The sequence below is a fragment of the Nannospalax galili genome, unplaced genomic scaffold (genome assembly GCF_000622305.1).
Source record: "Nannospalax galili isolate Female #2095 unplaced genomic scaffold, S.galili_v1.0 scaffold231, whole genome shotgun sequence".
Taxonomy (NCBI): Eukaryota; Metazoa; Chordata; class Mammalia; order Rodentia; family Spalacidae; genus Nannospalax; species Nannospalax galili.
In genome coordinates, this window is record NW_008330120.1 from 4,142,688 (window position 1) to 4,158,466 (window position 15,779).

The following is a 15,779-nucleotide window of genomic DNA, read 5'->3' on the forward strand; positions in this document are numbered from 1 at the left end:
GCTCTCAATGGGACACTAGATGTCACATGAGTGAGAAGTGGCCAATGTAAGCAGACTTGGGTGTCCAAGTGACTGTTGCCTCACTGGTAAACACAGCTGACTGGAACTGCAGAGCTCAGCCCCTTGGGCCAAGTGAGCTTTTGGTGTCCAGTTCTGTGCTAAACCAACTGGACTTTCCCAAAGTAGCAGTGTCCCGTGTATGGTTCCCCCAAACCACAGTAACTCCTACGCCATTGCAGGGATCTGAGCTCAGTGCAGAATCCAGCTGGAACCACACAGGAAAAGCAGCTGCTCAGTAGCAGACATGTCCCCACCCGTTACACGGTAGTGTTCATGACCCAGTGCAGTGATGGTTTACCAGGAGAGGGAGACGCAGATGGTACAAAGATGTTTATTTGTTCCATAGAATCTAAGCTGCTCACTTTGTCACTAAAAAACTATAGGTGAACAATACTTACATTTTTAAAATAGCAGTTTCACTGCCCTAGTTCCACCAAAAACTAGACAAATCTGCATCTTGCTGGTGAATTCATAGTGCTTAAGTTCCCTGGTCCTTTGACCTCGTCCTCAGTTCTGGCTACTGGCCACGGGTGTGGGGTAGGGTTGGGGCTTGGAGAGTTGGGATATGGCTATTGGAACCATTCATTTTATTGCTTTGTCCTTTCAATATTTTTCTTTGCATAGGTATGAGGGACCTGAATGGGAGAGATAGATGGACCAGAGCCCAGAGCTAACATGGAGGTTAAAACACTTGGTAAGATAGGGAAGCTATGTCCAGTCTATGTGAGGAATTGCCCAGCACTGGCATAGGGCATCTAGCTCAGCTACACACGATGTCCTTGGAATTAGTTTCCAGAAAGGCATTCTGATTTTATATGAGTAAAAGCTTTTGGCAGTGGGCTGCTTTAAAAGGAAAAAATAAAAACGCAATTCCACTTTAAATATCTTGTAAGTGGAAACTATATCTCAATTCTTTTGAATGTTGACTATGGATGACTGACAGGTAAATGTGGCCGAGACCAAAGCTGGCAGATCGTAGTAAAATGCATTCACTTGGCAAGTCCTTTCATTTTGCAGCTGAGCAGAGCCAAAACCGGCTCCCCAAGGTGGAGCAGGCGCCCTGTACCAGCGTCGGCCCAAAGGCATGTCGAGTGATGCTCTAACTGCTCCGGGCTACCTGGAGGAGGAAGCCTCATCCTTGTAGACCATAACACCTGCCCTTCTGCCACCTCCCCAGCTCGTGGTATTTCACGGTTGTCTTCCAGTTAGAACAAGTGTTATTTTCCTGTTTTAAGGAACAGGTACAAATGTTTTGTGCAAATGATTTAATTCAATTAAAAATAGATGCCCAGTGACACTGTAACCCTGCATCAGCTCTGGAATGCCTGAAGTTTGGGACGGTTGGGCAGATTGTCAAAGCTGTTGTTAGCTTTCTCTGTATGCACAGCATCCAACTGCCCCAATACAGACACCCGAAGGCAAGTGATGCCGTGTTTGAGTACTGACCTGAACTAATGAAATTTCAGACAGCCCTGTCACATCCGGATTTGAAGGTGTTCTGGAATCAGTGAAGGATATACTAGAAGTACTTGGTTTTCTTCCCCCAAAGCAAGTGTTAGCAGCAGTGTAGTGTGGCGCGTGGACACCAGTGTTAAATGCTGCTTCACTAATGCCCGAGTTGTTTGCAGACTGTCATATTAAACTGCAGGCTGCTGCCAAAAAAAGAGGGTGAGTTTTAAAAGCCAGCAAATTAATCATTGCTTCTTTCAGAACTTGAGCAAAGATTCCCCCCTCAAGGGCTTTTACAGATAGGAACCCCATCTGCCCCACTGATTAAGAAGGAACATTTTAAAGCTAACTCGTGTGTGTGTGTTACTGGGGATTGAATTTAGGGTCTCATACTAGGCAAATCCTCTACTGCCAAACTATATCCCTAGCCCTTGATTTACTTTTTGAAATGGTCTTACTAAATTGCCTAAGCTGACTTTAAACTCAAACTCAGGCAGGCTTTGAACTTGAGCTCCTCCTGCTTCAGCCTTGGGACAGCTGGGGTTACAGACCTGTGCCACCAGGTCAGCTGTTTATTCATTTGGATGCTTTGCTGGCATTTTGGGTTATGTATATGACTCTATGAAGAACAGCACTAAAAATCATATAAAATTTAAAACACCGGATTTTTCCTGGCAAAGGTAAAATTAATCCACTGGAATATAGCAATTAGCTCCCTGCCCCACCCTACAGCCCTAAAACCATTCCAAATTGTGCAACTTAGAATAAACTGGCTTTCAGGGGCCACAGAAGAAGTGTTCAAGGCTTCGAGGCTGGAGGTTTAAGAAGCCCCACTCTGCGGAAGTATCTGACGAGGAAGGGCACTGACACCAGAGTGATGCTGATCCTGACGGGCGCAAAGAGCTTGTGGATTGCGTAGGCCATCACGAAGGTGCTGGTGCCTGCTGCCATTTTAGACTGGACCAGTGACTCTGTAAAGCCAAGTTTAAGCAGGACTGCAGACATGTCTATGCCACTGGGGGAGAAAGAGGCAAAGTGATAAAGAAATCAATTGTCCACAAGATTAACAGTACTTTTTATTATTTTTTAAATTTTATTTTTATTTTAGGTGTACCAGTATATTGTCTGCATGTAGGTAAGTGCACCTGTGCGTGCAATGCCTGTGAAGGACAGAAGAGGCTGTTGGATCCCCTGGAACTGGAGTTACAGACAATTGTTAGGTGCCATGTGGGTGCTGGGATTCAAACCCAGGTCGTCTGTAAGAAAGGTCAGCGTTCTTAGCCGCTGAGCCAATCTCTCCAGCCCTCTACTTTTTATTCTTAAATTTTTATCTATTATTGTGTGTTTGAGTGTGCACACGCCATGGTATGCATGGGGAGGTCAGAGGATAACTTTCAGGAGCTGATTTTCTCCTTCCACTGTGGGTTCTGGGGAGCAAACCCAGGTTGTCAGCTTGCACAGTAAATACTTTTTACTGAGCCATTTCACTGGCCCAGATTAACTGTATTTTTTAAATGTCATACAAAGGGCTGGAGAGATGGCTCAGTGGTTAAGAACACTGGTTGTTCTTGCAGTAGACCCGGGTTCGAATCCCAGCACCCACATGGCAGCTAACAACTGTCCATAACTCCAGTCCCAGGGGATCCGACAGCCTCTTCTGTCCTCTGCGGACATTGCACAACACGGGTACACTTACCTACATGCAGGCAATACATGCATACACATAGAATAAAAAAAAAATAAAATATTGTCGGGCATGGTGGTGCACGCCTTTAATCCCAGCACTTTGTGAGTTCGAGGCCAGCCTGGTCTACATAGTGAGTTACAGGACAGCTGGGGCTACAAGGAGACCCTGTCTCAAAAAAAGTCCAAAATAAATAAATTAATTAAAATGAAAGCATTCTCATTCACATAGAATTTTTGTTTTTTGAGACAGAGCCTCATGTAGCCCTGGCTGGCCCCAAACTCTCTAAGTAACCAAAGATGACTTTGAACTTCTGATCCTCCTGCCTCCATGTCCAGAGTGCTGGAATTATAGGCATGTATCACCATGCCCAGGTTATGCCCTGCTGGGGATCAAACTCTGGGCTTTGGCATGCTAGGCAAGCACTCTGCCAGCTGAGATACATCCCTGGCTGTTTGTTCTGTCCTTCCTTAATTGTCATCTATCTTCCCTCCTTCCTCCTCTAACAGGTCTCATCCTGAAGCCCAGGCTGGCCCAGAACTCACTATATAGCCTGTTGGTTTGAAACTTGCAGCAACCCTCCTGCCTCAGCCTCCCAAGTGCTCCCTTACAGGGGAGGTACAATATTCAACTAGAAACACTGAACACTGTCAACAATCAAACCTGGAGGGCTGGAGAGAGAACTCACTGGTTAAGAGCACTGGCTGCTCTTGCCGAGCATCAGGGTTCAGTTCCCAGAACCCACATGATAGCTAACAACCATCCCGAACTCTTCGTTTTAGGACATCTGACACCCTCTTCTGGCCTCTGAGGGCACTACACATACCTGGTACACTTACCATGCAAGCAAAACACTCAATACACATAAACTTTAAAAAAAAATCACGCCTGGCAGGGTATGGTGGCGCACGCCTATAGTCCAAACACTTGGAAGGCAGAGGCAGGTGGATCTCTGTGATTTCAAGGCCAGCCTGGTCTACATAGTGAGTTCCAGGACAGCTGGGGCTACGGGGAGACCCTGCTTCAAAAACACAAAAAGACAAAAAAAAAAAAAAAAAAAAAAAAAAAATCGCACCTGGAAACGACCGTGTAAAATATCCCCAAGGAGACCAGTGAGATCCCAATGTGCAGTGACACGCCCACAGCCCCATATTCTTGGAAAACCTTCTTCAGCTGCTGGGATCTGCTCTGCTGTTGGTCCTCCATGCTGCCGGCTTGGCTGCCTGTCTCGGTGGGTCTGCCGGGGTCCTGTGCACCAAGTAAAGGGAGATGAGGCTGGAGCTCATCACCGGCTTTTGGTCTCACACAGTGCTATGCACACCTTCCTACCCACTCAGTCGTGAGTTACGACTTAATCACCAGGCAGCGAGGTCCAGGTCAGCAGAGTGATGGTCCCCAAGACATCCAGGTCATGATCTCTTAACACCTGTGAGCAGGTCACCAGCAGATGTGGTCAGGCTAAGGAGCTTGAGATGGGATGTTGACTTGGATTTTCTGGGTGACCCAATGCAAACACAAGAAAACCAAGGAGTGCAGAAAGCCTTCAGAAGCTGCAAAAGGCAGGGAATGGATTCTCCCTGACACCTTTGGAAGAGAATGGCCCTGTTGTCACCCTGACTTTAGCCCAGTGAGGCTGATTTTGGACTTCTGACCTCTAGTGTCATAATAAATGTGTGTGGCCGTCTGTGCCAGCGGTAAGAGGGACTAGGGTTCATATAGTCGGGGACAGTTGCTACTTCATGAGCACTTTCAATGGGACTCTGATATGTCTCCTGACAGCCTCTGAGGGTGAGAAAGAGACAGTCACTGATCCTGCTTCACTGAGGAGCAGCACAGGTCATTAATTCATCAGTCCAAAGCTGTCAAGATCACAGCTGTGACGGCTGTTTGGAATTGCTTAGGAGACACCCCTCTGGGTAGGTCAGTGAGGGTGAGGAACACCCACCTGGACTGTGGGCAGCACCATTCCTTGTGCTGAATGAAAAGAACAAAGCGAGCTGAGCATCAGCACTCATCTCTCTCTGCTTCCAGACTGCAGATGTAATGACCCGTTGCCTCACCCTCCAGCTGCCATGCCTTCTCCACTATGGACCACACCTTTACACTGTGAGCAAGTCCGTCCTTCCGTCCTTCCATCCTTCCGTCCTTCCGTCCTTCCGTCCTCCCTCCCTCCCTCCCTCCCTCCCTCCCTCCTTCCTTCCTTTCTCTTGACAGGAACTATGCCATAGCAATGAGAAAAGTAACACAAGAGCCTGGGCTACCTGAGTCTGCCAGCTGAGACACAATTCCTTGTCTGCACTACCAAGAATGGGAAAAGTCGATGAGAGCACCAAGAAGCCATGGTATCTACCTCCAGGATCAAGAGTGACACCTGAGATCTGAAATACCCAAAGGGAAGGCTCATTCCCGACCAGCATGTGGCTGCCTTAACTTGCACTGATCAGCTACTGCATCTGCAAAGCGGGGACAGACAACAAAGAGCCAAACTATACTTGGGTTAGACAAAAATAAACTTCCACAGAGTGCTTTTACCAGAAGAATGTATGCAGTCTTCAGGGTGGCTGTGCAGGTCCTGGCAGTGGCCTCTGGTTACTGATCCTGCAGCTGGACCCTTTCCTGTATTTTAAACACTACTGAGCAGGGGGGACCTGGAGTGTGCTTCGTATCTGTATCTAGGTGCCCAGCTCTCATTCTGCAGGTGTGGGGAGAGGCCTGGGCACTGGGCTTTGTTGTCAATCTCCCACCTAGGTGACTATGAGCAAAACCTTGTTCACCTGGGACACTGGCCTGGCAGGCCCTTCCTCCTGCTGGGTTAGGTTGTAAGGTGCTCACGAGCAGAGCCTAACACATGTGTGTGTGGTGTATGCTTGACGAGTCAGGTGGAAATGCAAAAGTCATCTCCAAGAGTCCCTCCACTGCAGCATTTAAGCCCTAATCAAACAGCAGCTCTGAAAGGCTTTGAACCAGGCCCTCCTGAAATGGTACAGGAAATGTCTGTCTAGTCCAAGGATTTGTTTCTTCCAGTCCACAGAAGCTGCTGCTTATTAAATAGCTGGCAGTCTGGCCGTCTTCTCAGGCCAGAAAGCCTGCCAAACTAGAGGGTGTCACAAAGGAGACCTCAGCAGAGACAGCTAGGGCCAGTCTGCGGATGGAGATGGGATGGAGAACGGGCCACAACTGAGCTTGGCTGGGCCAAGTGTCAACTGTCACCAATACAACAGCAGAGGTGCTGGCACTGGAAGGGTCTGCAGACTGGCCTATCAGCTCTGGCAGCTGTCCCATCTGCAGCTCAGAAGAGGGAGGGGCTTTCTTATCTGGAAGAGCCAGAGCCTCAGGCTGGGCTGGCACTGCAACAGGAGAGTGGGGAGGGAGGGGGCCGTGCTGGCCAGGAAAGGAGGCTGGTGGCAGCACTCCTTCCTCTGTGAGTGGCACGAAGTTCTGGAAAAGTGTCTCCTGTTAGGAATGGTCACTCTTGTGGTACATGAAGGACCATGCATTTTTCTTCCTAGTCCTTGAGAAGATTAAAGTGAAGAAAACAAAGGGATTTATGCAAGTGTGACCTCCATGGAATAGTCAAAGCCACCTTCTTCAGGGTGCATTGCTGTAAACACATGCAACGCAATGCACTCTGACCTGCCCTCTGTCCAGCGTTCGGTGTGTACCATCGACCTCAGATGCTCAGGCTGGGGCTGCAGCTCAAACCAGACTTGGTGGGATAAGCCTGTAATCCCAGCACTTGGGAGGTGAAGCTCAGGATCACTGAGCTTGAGGCCAGCCTGGGGTACGTAAGAGTGTCTCAAAACAGCTACAGCAACTACCAGAGGAGGCTGTATTGGAGAGGGGGCAGGAAGGTGGGTCACACTGTGCAGTGACACTCGTTTGCAACCATTTGGTAAACACTCTATGGTGTTGTTCACTTTGTACCGGTCCGCATTCTGAGTGCCATGGAAATACCAGCTCACACAATCCTCAGCCTCCCTGTGCGAAAGGCACTCCTGGCATCCCACTTGACGGAGGAGGATCTTCAAAGCTCAGAGAGGTGGAATAACTTACCAAGGATGACAGTGGTCAACTGTCAGGGCTGGGACCCAAACCCAGCACTACATCCCTTGCATCTTCTCTGGGCCAGGGTGCTCCAAGTGTAGGGAACAGAGCACTGAACCAAACCAACAAACACCAAAGGAGCCTGGGATTTAGGGTGCAGAGGATGATGGAAGAGTTAAATACGGGGGAATGACACATCAAGTGGGGGCATGGAGAGGAAGCCAGGTGGTGCTGGTGGGAGGCACACTGCAAATTTAGATAAGAGAGGCTGGAACCAGGAGAGGAGAGGCCTCAGCCAGCAAGTCAACTCCTGAAGTTCCCTCCTTTGCCCTTTGTCACAAATGGTCTCTGCTCACCTGGTTTATAAGACCCTGAATCATGTTACGAAAAGGGGCTGGAGAGATGGCTCAACGGTTAAGAACACTGGCTGCTCTTGCAGAGGATCTAGATTTGGATCCCAGCACTCACATGGCGGCTAACAACCGCCAGTTACTCCAGATGCCCTCTTCTGACCTCCAAGCGCATTGTATGACAGGTGTGCAAGCAATACACTCATACATATAAAATAAAAATAATAATACACGGTAGGCTTCTTGTGTGGGGTATCTCATCCTCCCTGACACAGTAGAGCCCTATGGTAGGCCAACAGACACTTAATTAAATTCCTGGTACACTGGGAGACCCCAGCTGGCCTCCCAGTGAAAGCAGAGGGTGGGGTGGGGAGAGGGTGGGGTAGATGCTGGACTGAGGCCTAGGTCAGGCCCTTCCCCCACTTCCTTTTGTTCTAACCTCCTGTTAGGCTCTGATCCCAAAGGGCAGTTCCTGGGCCCTTTAGCTAGCAATGCTGGTATTGATCTGACCAGCAGACCCAGCTACACACCTTCTGGGAGATGGCTTGTTAACATTTCATTTTACAGATGCGCAAACTGAGACACAGTAACGTGATCCAAGGCTACTTTTAAAATCAAGGCTACTGAGCACATGAGCTGAGACAGAAATCCTGGACCAGACTGGTCCTGGCTGTAAATACACCAACAGTGTAGGCCCGGCTGGGGCTGATGAAGGCCTAGGGGGTGGGGGCATCACTGGTGGTCAGGGAAGGCTCTCTGGAGGAGGCAGCCCAGTAAATTCTGAGCACCCACAGCCTGTGTTCAGGATTAGAGATGAAGCCACTGCCCTGGGTGCCAGGAAGAAGAGCAGAGGTCAGGAGTTCCTCGGTTTGTGTGGGAGGCACCCAAGGACAGGGCCCAATTCCCCTGGCTACTTACTGAAAACCCACCGGAAGTCCAGGCAGTGCCCAGCCCTGCCCGATTGATTCATGCTGTGGTCCTCCAGACTCTTGAAAGGCCAGCATGCAGGCTCGGGGCTCAGGGACCGAGGTCACGGGGCCTAGCCACCGGCGCACACGTCCACACCTAGAGTCGGGAGCTGGAAGGCCTCCCCGCAGATCCAGGCTCCTGTCGGATTTCTCTGGATCCACTGCACGGTTTTCTCCAGAGCCCATCTGAGCTGTGTGGCCGGATGGAAGCTACTTTTCAACTTAATGAACTGACTGCGTGCTGGGAGCCTGCTCTTCCAGGTACACACGGGTGGGGCAGGCGCCTTGGAGCGCTGCTAGCTGCACCTGCAACCCGCGAAGTCCCCGGCCTGAGCGGAACTTCCGAAAGGACAACTCAGAGGCCCGATGCGAAGTTCACACCAAGTTCAGGCCCCGGCGAGTCTCCGGCTACACCACGTCCCGGGCTCGGCTGGCGGCCCTGCCCCCCGCAGCGCGCCGAACCCCCGGGAGCCTCGGTTTCTCCGGCTGCTAACTGGGCATACCCTTCCTAGACTTGAGGAATTTGGGGGCTCTGGGACCCCCGAGGGTGACCGGGTACGCGCGGCTGCAGACCAGGCTGCCCTTGGGGCTGGCCCCGGCCTGGGTAGGGTCCCGGGGGAGCGGGAGACCTACCATGCGGTCGCGGCTGTCCCCGCGGGCCGTGCGCAGAAGCCGGGCGTCTGGCCCAGGGCGGAGCGAGGCCAAGGCCAAGGGCGGCGGAGCGCACCGGGCGGCGGTGCCCAGCACCCAGGTGGCCCGGGGCCGGAGGCGGGCGCACGCTCTGCCGGCGGGAACCAGCAGAGCCAGCACCCCGGCCACGGTGTGCGGCGAGCGCCGGCGGGTGCAGAGGACCCGGGGGTTCCCGCACGCCGGCGCGGGTGGGAGGGACCGGGGCCGCGCGCTCGGCCCGCCCCTCCCAGGCCCCGCCTCCCCGTCCCGCCTCCCCACCCCGCCCAGGCCCCGTTTCCGGAGCTGAGCCGGGTGTCGAGTGGGCGGGACTTCAGAGCGGAGCTCTCCACCCACTAGCTCTGCCCTCCTCTGACGCATCCGGCCCAGAGAAGGCGGGGCCAACCAGAGACCAGCGCGCGCCCTCGGCCCCGCCCCCTGGGCGGAGTAGGCGGGGCTGGGGCGCGGGTCCTTCACACTACCTGGAGCTCAGGTCTTTCCGGGGTTGGGCCGGGAGTTTTGTCCCTGACTTCTGCATCCCGTGATTTTCCTCTCTACAGAAATGGGTAAACCTGAAAAACATGTTTACGTGTTAGCTTCAAAGAAGAAAGGAAATGTGGAAATTGACACATTAGAAAAAGTCCTGTGACCGACCCTGGTATATTGCCAACTCAAAGCAACCACTTTCTAGTTTGACACTTTCTCAGAAAGTTAAACGTATACAAACCCTGGTGCCCAGCAACGCCATTTGCATAGCTTCTGAAGGGAAGCAAAGACAGTACGCAAGACTAATATGATGGGATGGGAAGTGGGACATTTGGGCAGTGAGGGGTCAGCACTGTACATGGAAGACTCTTAAAAGTATGCAAATTATACCTCTGTGGAACAGTTTTAAAAGTCCTCAAGCCAGCGGGGGGAGGGGGAGTGTGGGGGTTGGTACGTGCCTTTAATCCCAGCACCCCAGTAGGCAGAAGCAAGTAGATCTCTGTGAGAACGTGGCCAGTCTGTTCTACAAAGGGAGTGCTAGGTCAGCTGGGGCTACAGGGAGCTCCTGTCTCTAAAAGCAAAGATCAAGCAAACAACCCCCCCGACGCCCACCGGGCCAAAACCCCAAATCAAAACTCCCTCAAGTCAGGCATTGTGTTCATGCCTGTAACCCCAGTACTTGGGAAACAGGCAAGAGGATGGTGAGTTCCAGGCCATTTCAAGAGCCTGTGTTATAAAACCAAATGAATAAAACTAAAAAAGCTAAGAGTCTCCAGATATAATATTATGTTAGTCAGCTGCATTTTAACCCAGCCGGCCTCTTGGACAGTCAGAAATCATACTGGACTTCTGTGCACTCTGTTTTTTATAGTTTGTAGGAATTATAACCCCTGCCGCAAGTAAGAGTATCTGTGGAAAAGCCGATGTGGTGGTGGTACATACCTTTAGTCCTAGAGCTTGGGAGACGGAGTCAAGTGGATCTTTATGAGTTCCAGGCCAGCCTGGTTTACAGAGTGAGTTCCAGCCCAGCCAGGGCTACATAGTTGGACTCTGTCTCAAAACAACTACAATGACAAACAACAAAAAAGAGTGTCTGTAGGAGGCCCCAAGTGGTCCTGGATAGATGCTTCGGTTTTGGTATGTACAACCTGTCAAGTTTGGTTAAGAGTGCAGCTCTCAATCCAGCTGTGTGATCTGGGACCAGCAACTCAACTTCTCTGAGCTGTAGTTTTTCACCTGTAAAATGAGGGCACTGATAGTCCCTGTCATGAGACGGTTGGAGAATTCTTTGACAGGGTCCTTCGACAGGGCCTTATGTAGTGCCCAGAGCAGACATCTTAGCTGTAATGTCCCAAAGGAGCCTTGTCCAACCTCCAGAGTCGAAGCTGCGGGCCGATGGCATCTCATCTGGAGGACCTCCTAGTTCCCACAATGCCCTTGTGGCTGAGTCTCCTTTATTCACTTAGCTTCCTGCTCTGCTTCAGGGAAATTGGAGCTACATCCTCTAGCCCCTTCATACCAAGCTTTTCAGAAGTCACAACCCCACTCACGTAACAGTGGAAGAACAATGTGAGCTCTGAGCACCTGGATGGCATAACAGTTTTAGAAATATTAAGTCATTATACTATTTTATTTTGTAATGTTTTTAATATTCGACACATATGTCAAGAAAAACAATTCTAAAGTGAACACCCAATTGTCCTTCCATATCCCAATTACCCCTTGGTGAAGTGGTGAGGGTCCCTAACTAAACCAAGGGAACGCCATTTTAAAGTAACCTCCTGTTTCTGAATAACTTAATAGTTAAACATAAGGTGAATTTTATAGTTGTTATTTTCCTTGCAACCTTTGAAACCAAAAACAATGCACAGTATCAGGGAGCCTAATAACCGCAAATACCATAGAATGTCTTGATCAAGAACAAGGGCAGCTGCTGAATTGCTTACACCTGCTTCTGTGAACATGCTTGTTTGCTTTAGCTCGGGTAGGGGATTGTGATTGTTTTTGGAAATTAAACTCTGACCACTGCACTTGTCTATAAAAACTAACCACAGCTGTGAGTCGATGCTGTTCTCTGAGCACTCACCTGGAGTCCAGGGACAGCCCGGCTATAAATAAAGCGTCCTTCCTTGCTTTTCACTGGTGAGTGATGACTGCTGATTTGTAGTCCACTATACTTGGTACTGTCTCTACTGTGTGGACTGAAGATTGCAAACTTCTGGAATATTCTGTATACTATGACCTCTATACCTTTGTTTCTCCCTAAGGGGTTAGTACAAGGTGTAGGTATTAGGAATTAGGAGGTTGGTTGGTTTTGTTTTGTTTTGGGTTTTTTTGTCTTTTTTGAGACAGGGTCTCCCTGTAGCCCCAGCTGGTCTGGAACTCACTATGTATAGACCAGAGATCCTCCTGTCTCTGCCTCCCAAGTACTGGGATTTTTAAAGGTGTGAGCCACCATGCCAGGCTAGGAGGTTTTTGGATTTTTTGTTTTTTTATGTGTATGTGTGTATTGCCTGCATGTAGGTAAGTGCACCCATGTCATGCAATGCCTGCGGAGGACAGAAGAGGCTGTCAGATCCCCTGGAACTGGAGTTACAGGAAGTTGTTAGCTGCCATGTGGGTGCTGGGAATCGAACCCAGGTCGAGCCATCTCTCTAGCCCCACTGAGGTAGCCTCTTAAGTACTGGGATTATATGTGTGAGTCAGCACACCCAGCTTTGTATAATGTTTTCATGTTTTAAAATTTATTATTTTATTTACAACCTGTATGTCACCATGTCTGGCTATTTCTCAGATATGATACAGAGCAGTTAGCACAACGGGGAGCCGGCCTTTGCTTCACTTTTGTTTCGGCTCAACAAAACAGTCCCTCTTCTACGGGTTCTGGCAACACAGAACATTCTTGCAGCTCACAAAAACAGATCTCCATCCAGCACAGACAGACCCAGTCTGACCTCACAATAGAAAAGATATCTGCACTAGAAAACAGTAAGAATTCCGACTTAGAGAAGAAGGAAGGAAGAATAGATGATTTATTAAGAGCCCCTTGTGACTTGAGACGGCAGATTGATGAACAGCAAAAGATGTTAGAGAAATAAATACAAGGAACGATTAAACAGATGTGTCCCGATGAGTAAGAAGCTCCTTATAGAAAAGTCAAAACAAGAGAAGATGGCATGTAGAGACAAGAGCATGCAGGACCGCTGTCCGGCATGGAGCCTCCTTTACTGAACAATGGACAGATGGTTATGCTTTCCAAAACCTTATCAAGCAACAGGAAAGGATAAATTCACAGAGAGAAGAGATAGAAAGACAGCGGAAAATGTTAGCAAAGCGGAAGCCTCCTGCCATGGGTCAGGCCCCTCCAGCAACCAATGAGCAGAAACAGCGGAAAAGCAAGACCAATGGAGCTGAAAATGAAACGTATGTTCTTTATTGATGTAAAATAAAATACCACCTCCACCCCCAAATACAAACGTCTTCTGAATACCCCTGGAAACAACTATAAATTACAGGGTCCCTAGAGTTAAAGATTTCTTTTCAGGTCATGTCTACATATCAGGGAATTAAAAAGGATACATAATGAAGATAATTCACAATTTAAAGATCATCCAACGCTGAATGACAGATATTTGTTGGGTAGAGGTGGTTTCAGTGAAGTTTACAAGGCATTTGATTTAACAGAGCAGAGATATGTAGCTATGAAAATTCACCAGTTAAATAAAAACTGGAGAGACGAGAAAAAGGAGAATTAACCACAAGCATGCATGTAGGGAGCTGTGAAAATTCACCAGTTAAATAAAAACTGGAGAGACAAGAAAAAGGAGAATTACCACAAGCATGCATGTAGGGAATACCGGATTCACAAAGAACTGGATCATCCCAGAATAGTTAAGCTATATGATTACTTTTCACTGGACACTGACTCGTTTTGTACAGTATTAGAGTACTGTGAAGGAAATGATCTGGACTTCTACCTGAAACAGCACAAATTAATGTCGGAGAAAGAGGCCCGATCCATTATTATGCAGATTGTAAATGCTTTAAAGTACTTAAATGAAATAAAACCTCCTATCATACACTATGACCTCAAACCAGGTAATATCCTTTTAGTAAATGGTACAGCATGTGGAGAGATAAAAATTACAGATTTTGGCCTTTCCAAGATCATGGATGATGATAGCTACAATTCAGTGGATGGCATGGAGCTAACGTCACAAGGTGCTGGTACTTATTGGTATTTACCACCAGAGTGTTTTGTGGTTGGGAAAGAACCGCCAAAGATCTCAAATAAGGTTGACGTCTGGTCAGTGGGTGTGATCTTCTACCAGTGTTTTTATGGAAGGAAGCCTTTTGGCCATAACCAGTCCCAGCAAGATATTCTCCAAGAGAATACTATTCTTAAAGCTACTGAAGTACAGTTCCCGCCAAAGCCAGTAGTAACACCTGAAGCAAAGGCATTTATCCGGCGATGCTTGGCCTATCGAAAGGAGGACCGCATCGATGTTCAGCAGCTGGCCTGTGACCCCTACTTGCTGCCTCATATCCGAAAGTCAGTCTCCACGAGTAGCCCTGCCGGAGCTGCTATTGCATCAACCTCTGGGGCATCCAATAACAGTTCTTCAAATTGAGACCAACTCCAAGGCCACAAACTGTTCAACACACAAAGTGGACAAATGGCATTCAGCAGTGGGTTTGGAACATAGTGAATCCAAATGGATCTCATGAAACCTGTACCAGGTGCTTTTATTTTCTTGCTTTTTTTCCCATCCATAGAGCATGACAGCATCGATTCTCATTGAGAAGAAGCCTTGGGCAGCTCTGGCCAGGCCTCATAGGAAAAGGCCCCGCCCGAGGTTCCGGCGTCAACGGTCACTGTATATGGCTGCTCTGAGTGAGGAAAAAATTAAAAAGAAAAACTGGTTCCATGTACTGTGAACTTGAAAACATGCAGACTCAGGGGGTTCCCTGATGCAAAGCTTCAGATGAAGAATGTGGACTTGAAAATACAGACTGGGCTAGTCCAGTGTCTATATTTAAACTTATTCTTTTCTTTTAATAAAGTTTAGGTAACATCTCCTGAAAAGCTTGTAGCACAAAGGCTCAGCTGGGGATGGTGTTTGACTTCGGAGGAAAAAAGTTGCTATTGCCCGTTAAAGGCACTAGAGTTAGTGTTTTATCCCTAAATAATTTCAATTTTTAAAAAACATGCAGCTTCCCTCTCCCCCTTTTTATTTTTGAAAAGAATACACTTGGTCAGAAAGTGAAAAAAAAAATAAAAAATAAAAAAGAAACCCGAGCAGGCTGGCCGCAGCTTGAGTGATCTATGACCACTCCAGTTATGTATATTTGGCTATGTTTACAGTACCATATATGAATTCTCTCCCATTGAGAGGGCTTTAAGTCCAATAAGATAGCTTGTCGATTACCCCCAAGATAAAAGTTCCACTACTGCACCAATAGAGATATTTTGCTATGCTGGTCATTGTTGTGCTTATTAGGCTTTATACTGGGGCTGGACCCTTGACGGACTTTCTCCTTAGCCGCATAATATCCTCTAATACTATGAGAGCCAGTCTTCAGGGAGGAGACTTCCTGGTCAGTACCAGCTTCATTGCTCCAAGTCCAGTGTCCAAAATATGGCCTGCTTTTTTTTGTACTGCCACAGGGTCTTAGCTTCAAGATCTGGCACATAATCAAGGGCTGTGGAAATAGCCTGGATTATTTTGGAAGTCTCTTGGACTACCCAAACAAATACCTCAAAGGAGGTTTTCTTCTGTCTGGCACTGTGTTTCTTATATAGCCTTGAAGAAACACACATGTTCTCATGTATATTTTGTATATGTATTTCTCAGTAGACTTTTGAACTAATACATTACCTCCAGTTTTTCACAGCACCTAAGATTATTTATCTCTCCTCTCTCTCCATCCCTGTCTAACCCTTCATCCTCCCTCCCCAGTTAAGGTACCCGTTTTCCCCACTACCCTCTTAATAGTACCTGTCTTCTATTACCCCCCCCCAGCTCCTTCTTCCCCTTTAACTCCATGCTTCCTTGTATAATGCTTGCTCCT

At 48.4% G+C, this 15,779-nt stretch overlaps 1 protein-coding gene, 1 long non-coding RNA gene and 1 pseudogene across 3 annotated transcripts; 1 reads left to right on the forward strand and 2 right to left on the reverse strand.

Moving 5' to 3' along the window:
- Positions 1-377: 377 nt before the first annotated feature.
- Positions 378-9,602, reverse strand: Fam210b (family with sequence similarity 210 member B). The gene is made up of 3 exons (XM_008842819.2): positions 9,189-9,602; positions 4,269-4,441; positions 378-2,524 (listed from the first exon to the last, which is right to left on the reverse strand). Exons 1-3 carry the CDS (start codon positions 9,600-9,602, stop codon positions 2,308-2,310), a joined length of 804 nt encoding a protein of 267 aa, XP_008841041.1. The 3' UTR covers positions 378-2,307.
- On the reverse strand, positions 8,175-9,182 carry LOC115072005. Its single transcript, XR_003851069.1, has 2 exons — positions 8,506-9,182; positions 8,175-8,414 (listed from the first exon to the last, which is right to left on the reverse strand). It is a non-coding gene; the product is annotated as an uncharacterized LOC115072005 (long non-coding RNA).
- Positions 9,603-12,821: 3,219 nt separating the features above from the next.
- LOC103741890 lies at positions 12,822-14,949 on the forward strand (annotated as a pseudogene). The gene is made up of 2 exons (XR_001872676.2): positions 12,822-13,402; positions 13,481-14,949. The product of XR_001872676.2 is annotated as a serine/threonine-protein kinase tousled-like 2 (transcript).
- Positions 14,950-15,779: the final 830 nt, after the last annotated feature.

Excerpts from the sequence above, each read along its gene's own strand:
- Fam210b (XM_008842819.2), bottom strand. The coding sequence starts at position 9,602 with ATGCGTCAGAGGAGGGCAGAGCTAGTGGGTGGAGAGCTCCGCTCTGAA. Across the intron at positions 4,442-9,188 it reads GGGACAGCCGCGACCGCATG|GACCCCGGCAGACCCACCGA; the intron begins GTAGGTCTCCCG and ends CTTGGTGCACAG. Across the intron at positions 2,525-4,268 it reads TTTTACACGGTCGTTTCCAG|TGGCATAGACATGTCTGCAG; the intron begins GTGCGATTTTTT and ends TTTCTCCCCCAG.